At 35.0% G+C, this 12,689-nt stretch overlaps 1 protein-coding gene across 4 annotated transcripts in view; it reads right to left on the bottom strand.

The window, feature by feature from the left end:
• Positions 1-10,085: 10,085 nt before the first annotated feature.
• The window catches only part of LYPLA1 (lysophospholipase 1), a 56,726-nt gene continuing 54,122 nt past the window's right edge, over positions 10,086-12,689 (bottom strand). For all 4 annotated transcript variants that reach the window (XM_087420561.1, XM_087420560.1, XM_014791536.2 and 1 more), the window contains one exon: positions 10,086-11,834. In XM_087420561.1, coding sequence (XP_087276687.1) covers positions 11,781-11,834 — 54 coding nt within the window. In that variant the 3' untranslated portion in view covers positions 10,086-11,780. The remainder of the gene's footprint in view (positions 11,835-12,689) is intronic.

Genomic DNA, 12,689 nt, shown 5'->3' with positions numbered 1-12,689 from the left:
ACAGATGCCTTTTATCATGTGGAGGAAGTTTCCTTCTATTCCTAGTTTATCAGCATTTTTATCATCAACAGTTGTTGGATTTTGTCAAGTGCTTTTTCTGTGTCAGTTGAGATGATCATGTCACATTTTTTCTTCATTCTGTTAATATGGTGGATTATATTGATTGATTTCCATATGTTGAACCACTCTTGCATTCCTGATATAAATCCACTTGGTCATAGTATATAATCGTTTTAATATGATCCTGGATATGATTTCCTAGTATTTTGTTTAAGATTTTTGTATCTATGCTAATAAAGAATATTGGTCTATAGTTGTCTTTGAGTGGCTTTGATATCTGGGTAATACTAGCCTCATAGAAGGCATCAGGAAATGTGACATCCTCTTCTATTTTTTTTTTTATAATTTTATTTATTTATTTTTCCCCCCAAAGCCCCAGTACATAGTTGTATGTCATAGCTGCATATCTTTCTAGTTGCTGTATGTGGGACGCGGCCTCAGCATGGCTGGAGAAGCAGTGCGTCGGTGCGCGCCCGGGATCTGAACCCGGGCCACCAGTAGCGGAGTGCGTGCACTTAACCGCTAAGCCATGGGGCCGGCCCCACCTCTTCTATGTTTAAAGAGTTGAGAAGGATTAGTGTTAATTCTTTAAATGTTTGGTAGAATTCACCAGTGAAGCCATCTGGTCTTGGGCTTTTCTTTGTTGGGAGGTTTTGGTTACTCATTCAATCCAATCTCTTATAGGTCTGTCCAGATTTTCTATTTCTTCTCAAGTCAGTTTTAGCAGTTTGTATGTTTCTAGGAATTTGTTCATTTCACCTAGATTATCTAATTTTTTGATACACAATTTTTCATAATATTCTCTTACAGTTATTTTTATTTCTATAAGGTTGGTAGTAATCCCCCCACTTCAATTTCTCATTTTAGTAATTTGACACTTCTTTTTTTTCTTAGTCAGTGTAGCTAAAGTTTTGTCAATTTTTTTATTCTTCTCAAAGAACCAACTTCTGACATAGTCAGTTCTATTGGTTTTCTAATTTTGAATTTCATTTACATCTAATCTAATCTTACTATTTCCTTCTGATAGCTTTGAATTTAGTTTGCTTGTCTTTATTCAATTCCTTAAAATATGAAGTTACATTTTTAATGTAAGATATTTCTTCTTTTTTAATGTAGGTATTTACTGCTGCAAATTACCTTCTGAGCACTGTAGTCACTGCATTCCATAGTTTTGCAATGTTGTGTTTTTGTTTTCATTTGTCCCAAAATATTTTCTAAGTTCTCTTGTGATTCATTTTTGACCCTTTTATTGTATGAGAGTGTGTTATTTAATATCCATACATTTGTGAATTTTCCTTTTTTTTCCTGTTATTTATACCTAGCTTTATTCCATTGTGGTTGGAAAGATACTTCATATGATTTCAATCTTTTAAAATTTATTGAGACTTATTTTGCCCAACATGTGGTTATCCTGGAGAATGTTCCATGTGTACTTGGGAAGAAAGTTATTCTTTTGTTGTTCGGTAAAGTGTACTGTATATGTCTGTTAGGTCTAGTTGGTTTATAGTGTTGTTCAAGTCCTCTTTTTCCTATTAATCTTCTGGCTAGTTGTTCTATCCATTATTGAAAGTGGTGTATATTGAAGTCTCCAATTATTATTGTAGAACTGTCCATTTCTACCTTAAAATTGTGTCAGTTTTTGCTTCATATATATTGGGGCTCTGTTGTAAGGTGCATATATGTTTATGATTGCTATATCTTCTTGATGGATTGACCATTTTATCAATATATAATATCCTTTTTCTTTTGTAGCAATTTTTGACTTGAAATCTATTTTGTCTTATACTGGAATAGCCACTCAGCTCTCTTTCAGTTACTATTTGCATGAAATGTCTTTTTCCATCCTTTTGCTTTCAACCTATTTATGTCTTTGGATCTAAAGTGAGTCTCTGATAGACATCATATAGTTGTATCTCTTTTTTTAAATCCATTCTACCTGTCTCTGCCTTTTAATTGAATAGTTTAATCTATTTAATTTAAGGTAATTACTGATAAGGACTTACTTTGCCATTTTGCTGCTTGTTTTCTATGTCTTACACTTTTTTTCTTCCTCAATTCCTCCATTACTGCCTTCTTTTGTGATTGATTTTTTGTAGGATAATATTTTTACTCCATTCTCATTTCCTTTTCTGCATATTTTTAAGTTATTTTCTTTACAAAATGTGTGCCCAGTAATATAGATTTATAACTAATTTATTATGCATTTGTCTTTTAAATCATGTAGGGGAAAAAAAGGAGTCACAAGCCAAAAATACAATAATACTGGTGTTTATATTTGTATAATATGTAAGTACCTTTAAGTGTTCTTTATTTCTTCAAGTGACTTTATGGCTTCAAGTGACTGTCTAGTCTCCTTTCATTTCAGCCTGAAGCATTTCTAATACGGCAGGTCTACTAGCATTGAATTCCTTTAGCTTTTGTTTATCTTTGAATGTCTTAATTTCTCCATTTTTGAAGTATAGTTTTGCCAGACATAGAATTGTTTGACATTTTTTTTTCTTTCAACATATTAAATATAACAGTCAACTGCTTATTGGCCTCCATAATTTCTGCTGAGAAATCAGCTATTAATCTTATGGAGGAAACTTGGACATGATGAGTTGCTTCACTCTTGCTGCTTTCCAGATTCTCTCTTTGTCTTTTGACAGTTTGATTTCAATTGGCTCAGTGTGGATATCTTTGAGTTTATTCTACTTTGAGTTCATTAAGCTTCTTGGATGTGTAGATTCATATCTTTCACCAAATTTGGGGTGGGGTTGCCATTATTTCTTCAATATTTGTTTCTGCCCTTCTCTTTTCTCCTTCTAGGACTCCCATGATGTGTATATTGGTATACTTGATGGTTTTCCACCAATTTCTTAGGCTCTGTTCATTTTTCTTCATTCCTTCTTTTTTATTTCTGCTCCTTAGACTGGATAATTTCAGTTGTCCTATCTTCAAGTCTGCTGATTCTTCTGCCTGCTCCACTCTGCTGTAGATTCCCTCTAGTGAATTTTTGTTTCAATTATTGTTCTTTCAGCTCCAGATATCTATTTCATACCTTTTTATAATTTTTATCTATTTATCAATATTCTCTATTGATATTTAGATATTATTCTCCTGGTTTCTTTTAATTTTTTGCCCGTGGTTTACTTTAGTTCTTTGATCATATTTAAGAGGGTTGATTTCAGGTCTTTATCTAGTCAGTTCAGTGTCTGAGCTTCTTCAGCGACAGTTTATCTTCATTTCTTTTATATCCTGTTAATAGGCTAGAGTTCCTTGTTTCTTTACCTGCTTTTTATTTATTTTTTGTTAAAAACCAGGCATTTTGAAAATTATAATATAGTAACTCTGGAAATCAGAGTTGTTGCTGTTTCTTGAGGGTTATAGTGTTTTTTTCTTTTTAAGTTTGTTTTTGTTTAGTGAATTTTCTAAACTCTTTTTGGTAAAGACTGTATTCATTGTCATGTGTGGTCACTAAGTCTGTTTTTTAGTTTAGTGTCCAGCTAGTAATTTGAGAGAGATTTCCTTTAAATGCCTGGAGACAAAGAAACAATAACAAAAACAAAAAAACTCTCAGTCTTTGCAGCTGGGCTCTGTGTGTGTTGGGGCATGCCTTGAACATTCAACTGGGAAGCTTGGAAGCCTGCCTTTACTTTCACATCTTGCTTGCCTGGAGCTTCAAGATCAGCCAGAGGTGAGAGTTAAGAGCCTTCTCAGGTCTTTTTGAGCATGAACCCTGCCCTGTACATGCACATGGCCTTCTAAATTCCCGGGAATATGTGGAAGCTTTTCAAAGACTTTATTCCCCAGAGCATCTCACTCCCCTGCCTTTCTTCTCAGGCTTTTCAGTGTTTCTGTTATTTGCCCCAACTTATATCCTTTGCCTCAGGTGGCAGTGGCAGGGTTCATTTGCTTTTAAATATTTTTGAGCAACATCCTGCATGTAGGTACTTCTCCAACCTGAGAGTTCTAAGTTAGTTCTAAGTTCTAGAATAAAGGCACACCCTTTGTGTTAGTCCTTCAAGGAGCCACCTGAGAAACAACCACAATTCTTTGAAAACAAGATCTGCTTTGCTCTCTCCAATACAGTCATACGTTGCTTAACGATGGGGATACATTTTGAGAAATGTGTTATTATGCAATTTCATCATTGCATGAACATCATATAGTGTACTTACACAAACCTAGATGGTATAGGCTAGTACAAACCTAGGCTATATGGTACCAATCTTATGGGACCACTCAGTATATACGGTCCGTTGTTGACTGAAACGTTGTTATATGGTGCGTGACTGTATCTGGAGTCTACACTGAGAATGTGGATTGCCATCTTCAAGACCATCACCATGCCTAGGAGGGGGGAGTTAAGCAAGAGTAAGTTAAAATGGCACAAAGCTTTCCTACTGGGTTGTCATTTTTTTCTTGATTAAGCATTCACTTCGTTGCTGTAAACCTTTGACTATTTTCCAGAGTTCCATAAAGCTGATTCTGATAGTTTTTGCCAGTTTTTTGATGTTTCTGTGGAGGAACAGGCCCTTGGAATTCCCTGCTCCACCTCTTTCACTCATGTCACTGTCATTTGTGTTTTACATATTTTGAGACTATATTGGGTACATATGTGTTTAAGACTAGCATATCTTCCTGGAGAATCACCACTCTTATCATGATGTAGTGATCATTTTTATCGCTAATAATACCCTTTGCATTAAAGTCTATTTTTAAAAACAGCTTTATTTAGAAATCATTAACCCACATACGATTCACCCAATTTAAAGTGTAAAATTCCATAGTTTTGTACAGTGACAGAGTTGTACAACCATCAGTCTTATTTTAGAACATTTTCATTCCCTCTAAAAGGATTCCCAGACCCATTAGCAGTCACACCCCATTACTACCACCACTACTCTCTCAGCCCTAGGCAATCTACTTCCTCTATAGATTTGTCTATTCTGGTCTTTCATATAAAAATAATTATACAGTATGAAGTCATTTGTAACTGGCTTCTTTAGCATAATGTTTACAAGATTCATCCATGTTGTAATATTGCTTTTTATAGCTGACTACTATTCTATTGTATGGATATACCACATTTTATTTATCCATTCATCAGTTATGGACATTTGGGTTCTTTCCTCATTTTGACTGTTATGAATAATGCTGCTATGAACATTTGTGTACAAATTTTTGTGTGGATGTGTGTTCATTGCCTTAAAGTTTATTTTACCTGATACTAATACAGGATAAGCCATATTACTTTTTAGGATATTACTTTTGGTTGTTATTTAATTTTTTTTCTTTTAGGGGTTATACTTTTGCTGTTTTATTTAGAAAGACTTCAAGCCCTCGATCATAAATTTTTTCTCCTATAAGTTTTATAGTTTTCTATTTGACATTTAAACCTATGATCCATCTTCAGTTAATGTCTGTATAAATATGAGGTTTAGGTTGAGGTTCATTTTTTTTGGCCTATGGATATCCAATTGCTCCAGCACCATCTGCTGAAAGACAATCATTCCTCCACTGAATTACTTTTGTACCTTTGTCAAAAATCACTTGCTCGCACTTGTGTAGGGCTATGTCTGCTTTATTTTGTTCAATTCATCTATGTGTCTCTCTGCCAATACCACATAGTTTGGATTTCCGTCACTATATAAGTCTTGAAATTCAATGGACCTCTTTATTTCTTTTCAATATTGTTTAAACTATTTTAGTTCCTTTGCCTTTCCATATAAATTTTAGAATAGTCTTGTGTATTGCTACAACAATCTAGCTGGGACTCTAATAGGAATTGCATTAAACTTTCTATCGATTTGAGGAGGATTAACATCTTTAGTACATTGAGTCCTCCAATCTATGAACACAGATCTTCTTTGATGTCTTTCATCAGCATTTTGTAGTTTTCAACCTCCAAATCCTATACAGGATTTGTTAGATTTACACTTAAGTATTCTTTTCTTTTGAGTGATTGTAAATAGTATTTATTTTTAATTTTGATTTTCATGTGTTCATTGCTAGTATATAAAATACAGTTGATTTTTGCACGTACTTTATCCAGTGTTTCAGCTCCCAAAACAGCATTATTATTTTTATAGTTAATGCTTGTTTAGTAACTAAATTTTTACCATCATTTTTGGTCCCCATTCTTTATCTCTCTCCTTTCCTCTGGCTCATTTTTCTTCTTCTGAAAGAACATCTTTTAAAGTTCTGTCAGTATTCTTTTTCTTATAATCATTCTGTTTATTTTAAAATGGTTTTCTTTTGGGCCAGCCCCAGTGGTCTTGTGGTTAAGTTTGGCGTGCTCCGCTTTGGTGGCCCAGGTTTGGTTCCCAGGCGCAGACCAACACCACTTGTCGGCGGCAGTGACCCACATATAAAATAGAGGAAGACTGGCATAGATGTTAGCTCAGGGTGAATCTTTCTCAGGGAAAAAAAAAAGTTTTCTTTTGCCCTCATTCTTAAGTGAGTTTACCTATGTAGAAAGTTCCAAATTGCCATTTTCTAACTGTGATATTATTCCATTATCTTGTGACCTCTGGTTTTGTTTTTCTCAAGTGTACTGATTTTTTTTTTTTTTTTGAGGAAGATTGGCCCTGTGCTAACATCTGTTGCCAGTCTTCCTCTTCGTCTTTTTTTCTCCCCAAAGCCCCAGTATATCAGTTGTGGAGTTGTAGCTCTTCTATGTGGGACACCACCTCAGCATGGCTTGATGAGCAGTGAGTAGGTCTGCACCCAGGATCCCAACCAGCAAACCCTGGGCTGTCAAAGCAGAACGTGCAAACTTAACCACTGTGCCACCAGGCTGGCCCCCATACTGTCTGACAGTTTAAGTAGGCTTTCTCTAGGTGCTATTAAGATCTTTTTCTGTGATGTTCAGTTTTGCTTGTCACCATGAATTGTCTGCCTCTTTAGAGATTTAGTTTATTTATCCTGTTAGTAACTCATTTTGCTTCCTGAATCTGAGGTTTCTTATCTTTCCTGAAGTCTGGAAAAATTTCAGCCGTTCTGTCTTCAAATATTGCTTCTCTTCCATTCTGTTCTCTCCTTCTGCAACTTCCATTACTTTATATTGGACCTCTTAATTTTATTTTTCTAGTCTCTTACCCTCCCTTTTGCTTGCTGGGATTTCTTGAGTAAATTCCTCAGAGCTTTCTTTCACACATAATTTCAGACACAATTCTGTTGTGTCTAATATGCAGTTTAACTTATCCATTTGAATATTTTTTTGTAGGTCATAACATAACACAATTCAAAATCTGAAGAATAAATACAGGGAAATTTCAGTTTGGGAGCTGATAAAGTTCTGGAAATGGATGATGGTGACGGTTGCAAAACCGTAATTACATGTGAAATGTAATTAATGCCACTGAACTGTACACTTAAAATGGTTAAAGTGGTAACTTTTGTTATATTTTACCACACACAAAAAATCTGAATTATAAAAGTATACCCAGGGCAGGCTTGCTCACCTCCTGTCCTTACCCACCTCATTTCTTCCTCCTTCATGCTCTATCACCACTTCTATTAGATTCTTCAGAATCTTTCTAGCATTTTGCGTTTTTTTTAATGCAAATTCTAGCCAAGTCAAATATATGGTCTTACTTCCTCCACCCCTTTCAGTTTATTTCTTCATCAATAATGTATTCTAAATCCCTTCCAAATTAATACATCCTCATTCCTTTTCTATAGCTGTATAAAATTCCATTGCATAGATGTATGATAGTTTATTCAGCTGGTCCACTTTTATTCCACATTAAGTTGTTTCAAATAGTTTACTGTCATGAATAATGCTTCTCCATTAAAATTTTTCACTTGAGTGGCTATTTTTCATTCCTAGAAATTTTTTTTCAAATCTGCATTTTCTGATACTGTTACATTTTCATTTGCTTCTTTTGTCTCTGATTGGTTTAACACTCTAATACTATCTCTTTAAGTTCCTGAGTCTAATGATCCTTTTATCTTTTGTGTCACCTGCCATTCATTTGTGGCAGGTAGAGTGTTCCCTCATGTGGTTTGGACTTTGGGGTTGTTGGCCTCACTTTTGACAGGGCTAAATTTATGCAGCCTAGGTTGAGGATGTCACTCTCCATAAAGAATTTGCCTCTTCCAGGTATCTGAGGGGCAGAGCCAGTCCAAGGAAATTCTTGATGTTACCTTCTAAGCTTATGTATTTCCAGGCCATATAAATAGTATAAATTCAAAATCCAAATATATATGAGGACAAGTTCCTGGTTAAACAATTTCAAGGGAAGAGCACCCTTCTCTCTCAATCCAGAGCCAAGGCCAAAATAGACAGGCTTCCCTTTCCCTTCCTGGGGAGTCAGATTTGTTTTCTAGTTCACCTTGTGGCAAAAAGTGCAGCCCCTAAAAGCGTCCTGGCTTTATAATGGTGAGTTACTTTCTGAGCCCCATGTGGGTTTTTAGTTTCTTTTTTGGTTCTCTCTGGGCACTGGAGATTGCAATTTCTTATTGTAAGTTGATTTTTACCAGTTTATTCAGCATTTCTAGGTGTTTTGAATAATGCCAAATAAAAGTTTATGTTTAAAAGCATTTAGGGCCGGCCTCGTGGCTTAGCGTTAAGTGCGCACACTCCACTACTGGCGGCCCGGATTGGGATCCCAGGCATGCACCGACGCACCACTTCTCTGGCCATGCTCAGGCTGCGTCCCACATACAGCAACTAAAAGGATGTGCAACTATGACATACAGCTATCTACTGGGGCTTTGGGGGAAAAAAAAAAGGAGGAGGATTGGCAATAGATGTTAGCTCAGAGCCGGTCTTCCTCAGCAAAAAGAGGAGGATTAGCATGGATGTTAGCTCAGGGCTGATCTTCCTCACAATCAACCAACCAACCAACCAATCAATCAATCAATGCATTTAAATTACCTCACAGGGACATAAAGCAAGGTAGTAGACCACAGAATTAGGCATATCGTTTTGAATCCTGACTCTTACACATAATAGCTCTGTAACCATTTTTCTAGATATCAGTTTCCTCTTCTGTAAAATGAAGATAAAGTTGATGTGAGGATTATATGAATAAAAGATATAAAATGTTGGGGCCGGCCCTGTGGCCTAGAAGTTGAATTTGCGCACTCTGCTTCAGCGGCCCAGGTTCCAGTCCTGGGCGCGGACCTACGCCATTCATCAGCCATGCTGTGGCAGCGACCAACATACAAAATAGAGGAAGATTTGCACAGATGTTAGCTCAGGGCTAATCTTCCTCAAGCAAAAAGAGGAAGATTGGCAATAGATGTTAGCTCAGGGCAAACCTCCCTCAGGAAAAAAAAAAAAAAGATAAAAAATACTTAGTACAGTGACTGCAATAGTGGGCAAATTTCCCAATTATTTATCTATATATAAAACACTGTTGTTATTTGTCGATAGATATTAACAATACCACACTCTGACCACATCTAACTATAAACACAATAGTTTAAAAAGAATGATAAAATAAAAGATTATTATGAAATAAGGTGCTGCTGTGAAGGATAAATCTCAGAAAGAGCTGAAGTGGGAGGCAGTATTTTGGTGCAGAATGCTCTCACTATTAGGGCTGTCCAAAAATAGAACAAGCAGCCTCACAAAAAGGTGAGCTGGCCACTTTATTCAAAAGCAGAAACTGAAGGACTGCTGAAGAAACAGAACAGAAAGAGTTCCTTTACTGGGAAAAGTTAGAAGTCAACAGTGCAATAAAAGGAGAAAAAACTATTTGGATAACTGATTTATGACACTAATTTAACAATCCCATGAATACTAGGTAAAAGGAAGAGACAAAGGAAACCCTAAACAAAACTTATTAAATAGGTTAGAAACACTGAAAACCAAATTTAAGAATTTTTTTTTTTAGCTTATTAAAATTGAGTAACAAGAGCTTTTCTCATGCCTGGTTCCATTCCAGGCCAACCACGCCATCGTCAAAATTTCTCTCTGAATGTACAGTCTTGTGATTACACTGTCATTTTCCTCCTTTTCGTTAGAGAAAGCCATTCAAAGGCAAACCCAAACGTTAAAAATAATATTCAAAAAAGCAGTCACAGAAAAGTCAGAATTAAATTTTATTTCACATTGATAGAAACTGTGAAAAAGATTTACATTTTCCCCACATTACAGCACAACATTTCAACGGAATCTTTCTTGCCATAAATTAGATCTTGCTGATTTGTATACTGAAACAACAGTTTATATTCTTCAAGGTAAAGCAACATGACTTAATAAATGATTGTTTAAAAATTTTAAATCCAGACATAAACATATGGCTTCATTATTAACATTCTATATAGTCCATTAGTAAATTATTTCCATTATCAATTAGCACCCATTTATAAAGAAGCATTCCTAACATTGTTTTAGTCAGTTGGAATACAGCAGAAAAATTAACAACAGTTCAGAAATATCAAGTGTACATTTTTGCTACATATTAAACTGTGTGGTAACTATACCATATATATTGAGTTCTGACTAACCTTTATTACACATTAATTTTTCATATAATTTTTACCAATAATCTGAAAAATTTTATTTAAAATCAAATAATTGCTACTCATGTTCGCACAAAAATTAATTTAAAAAAATCATCTGACTAAAGTGAAAATTTCAAATAAGTCCACTGGCAGACAAAAATACAGCAAATTTTTCCAATGGATTGTTCATTTCCTACAGTAGTTGGTTTCAAACCTATGTATAAAATAAGTAAACTAAAACTCCATGCTACAAGGAGAATCATCTTAGAAATTAACAGTTTTTAAGATCAGTCTTAAATATTCCAGAACATACTAGAATATGAGCTAATTATTCTTTCAGTTAATTACAGAAAAATACAACCACAGAATTATTCCTGTTACCTGGACTGAAGATTCTGATAACTAAATAGGTCTAACTTTGGACTAAAGTAGAGTTTAAGAAAGTAGTGTAGGAAGTTTGAAGTGATGTCTGATTTCTTTATATAAGTATAAATACATTTTAAATATCACCGTGTCTGTGATTCAGAAGGTCAAATTACAGTATGTATTGACAGCAGATGTCTATGGCAAGGAGGCAGTATGTGGTCTGTTATGAAGGATGAAAAAAAAGAAAGAGCACATTTCTTTTCTAGAGAGGAAAAAAATTTAAATAGAAATGATAACAGGGAAAGAAAAGCCTGGTCCCCAATATAAAAGGGCCATTAATTGAAGAGAGCAATATTCTTCTTTATTGATACTTAGAAGCATTATCCCTATTATTAGGAATAATGTAATAACATCTCATTCTGATGTATTACAACCGTTAAGTATATATGAATACATATATAAAAATACAGATACTGCATGGTGACTGAGTAATTTTGGAATAAGTCCATATACTGAGTCACAGCATGCACAAATTGTTTATAGCTTAACTGCTCATTTATACCTGAACAAATTTTCATTAAGCATACTAATAATTTTCATATGATGTAATAAAAATCTGGTTGCAGTATTTTATTATTTTGCTGAATTACATGTGGGAAAAAGAAGGTAGCTGCTTCAGCTACTTTAATACTAGTATATTCTGGATCATATTATACAAATACATGTATAGAAACTTAAAAGATCACAAATTTCCCACGAGTAGATATTATCTAGTCTGTGTCATTGGTGTGTATTTGCAAAACATTTTAACACTGCAAACATTAGAAGTTTCAAGATGGGGCACGGGAAAAGGTTCATACTCTACTACAGTGATGCTGGTGTGTACTTCTACACAAGGCCTCTTAATGACGTCAATCAACTGGAGGTAGGAGTTTATCAATGAATTGCTTGATATCCATCATTTCCTGTTTGGAATAAAGTGACTTAATAAGCAGTTACATAAATCAGAAATTAAATCCCCACTAAAATACCACTAAATAAACCTGTAGTGTGCATAGGTAAGATGAAACCACATTTTTACTACTAGAATTAAATAAAAAGTTGTGGCAGAGAAATGAAACTCCAATAGAAATTTCAGAACATTTCCGATGATGATGATTATTGTACATTCAAATGATAGCTCCCATCTCTTATCTAGTCCCATGACAATGGTCTACATTTTGCTATACTTGAATGAATAAAACATTGAGGGTGAGGGGATTGGAAAGGGTTTCAGCAGTGACAACACCTACACCGAGAAGTCTCAGTAAGCATACAACTACTGTCAACTAAGCATCAGTGGAAAAGCCTAGCTTTTAACATTCCCTTATTAGAATGAAATGCTAAATCCATAGCATAAAATATTTTGTGCCTTTCATAACCAACCATTTGAAAGAGAACAAATACCTAACATAGGCCTGGAAAGATATGAAAATGAATATACCAAATATTTATTACAGAAGAAACTTTCCTAGAAGACTCCTGCATCTGGCTCACAGTTATCTCACTTCCCTCAAACACATTTCCTGCTATCATCTCTAGTATTTCAAGGCTTAGCCTCACAGACCCACAAATTAGCAATGCAGAGAACCTTCAACTTTATAATTTAGTCACTCAGAAAAGCAAGCCACAGCAGGAAAGCGGTCTATTTGACAACACTCTCAAGTCCTGAAAGCTTCCTATGACACCACCTCCTACCGTTCTACCTCTTCTCCCTTCTGCTCCTAATCATCCAGTCCAGCGTCCTCCAATGTGACTGCACAAAAGAATCATCTATGAAC

The sequence above is a fragment of the Ceratotherium simum genome, chromosome 31, assembly GCF_057802395.1.
Source record: "Ceratotherium simum simum isolate JZ-2026a chromosome 31, ASM5780239v1, whole genome shotgun sequence".
Taxonomy (NCBI): Eukaryota; Metazoa; Chordata; class Mammalia; order Perissodactyla; family Rhinocerotidae; genus Ceratotherium; species Ceratotherium simum.
Note: the sequence above shows the minus strand (reverse complement) of the source record. Positions and strands in the feature narration are given on the sequence as shown.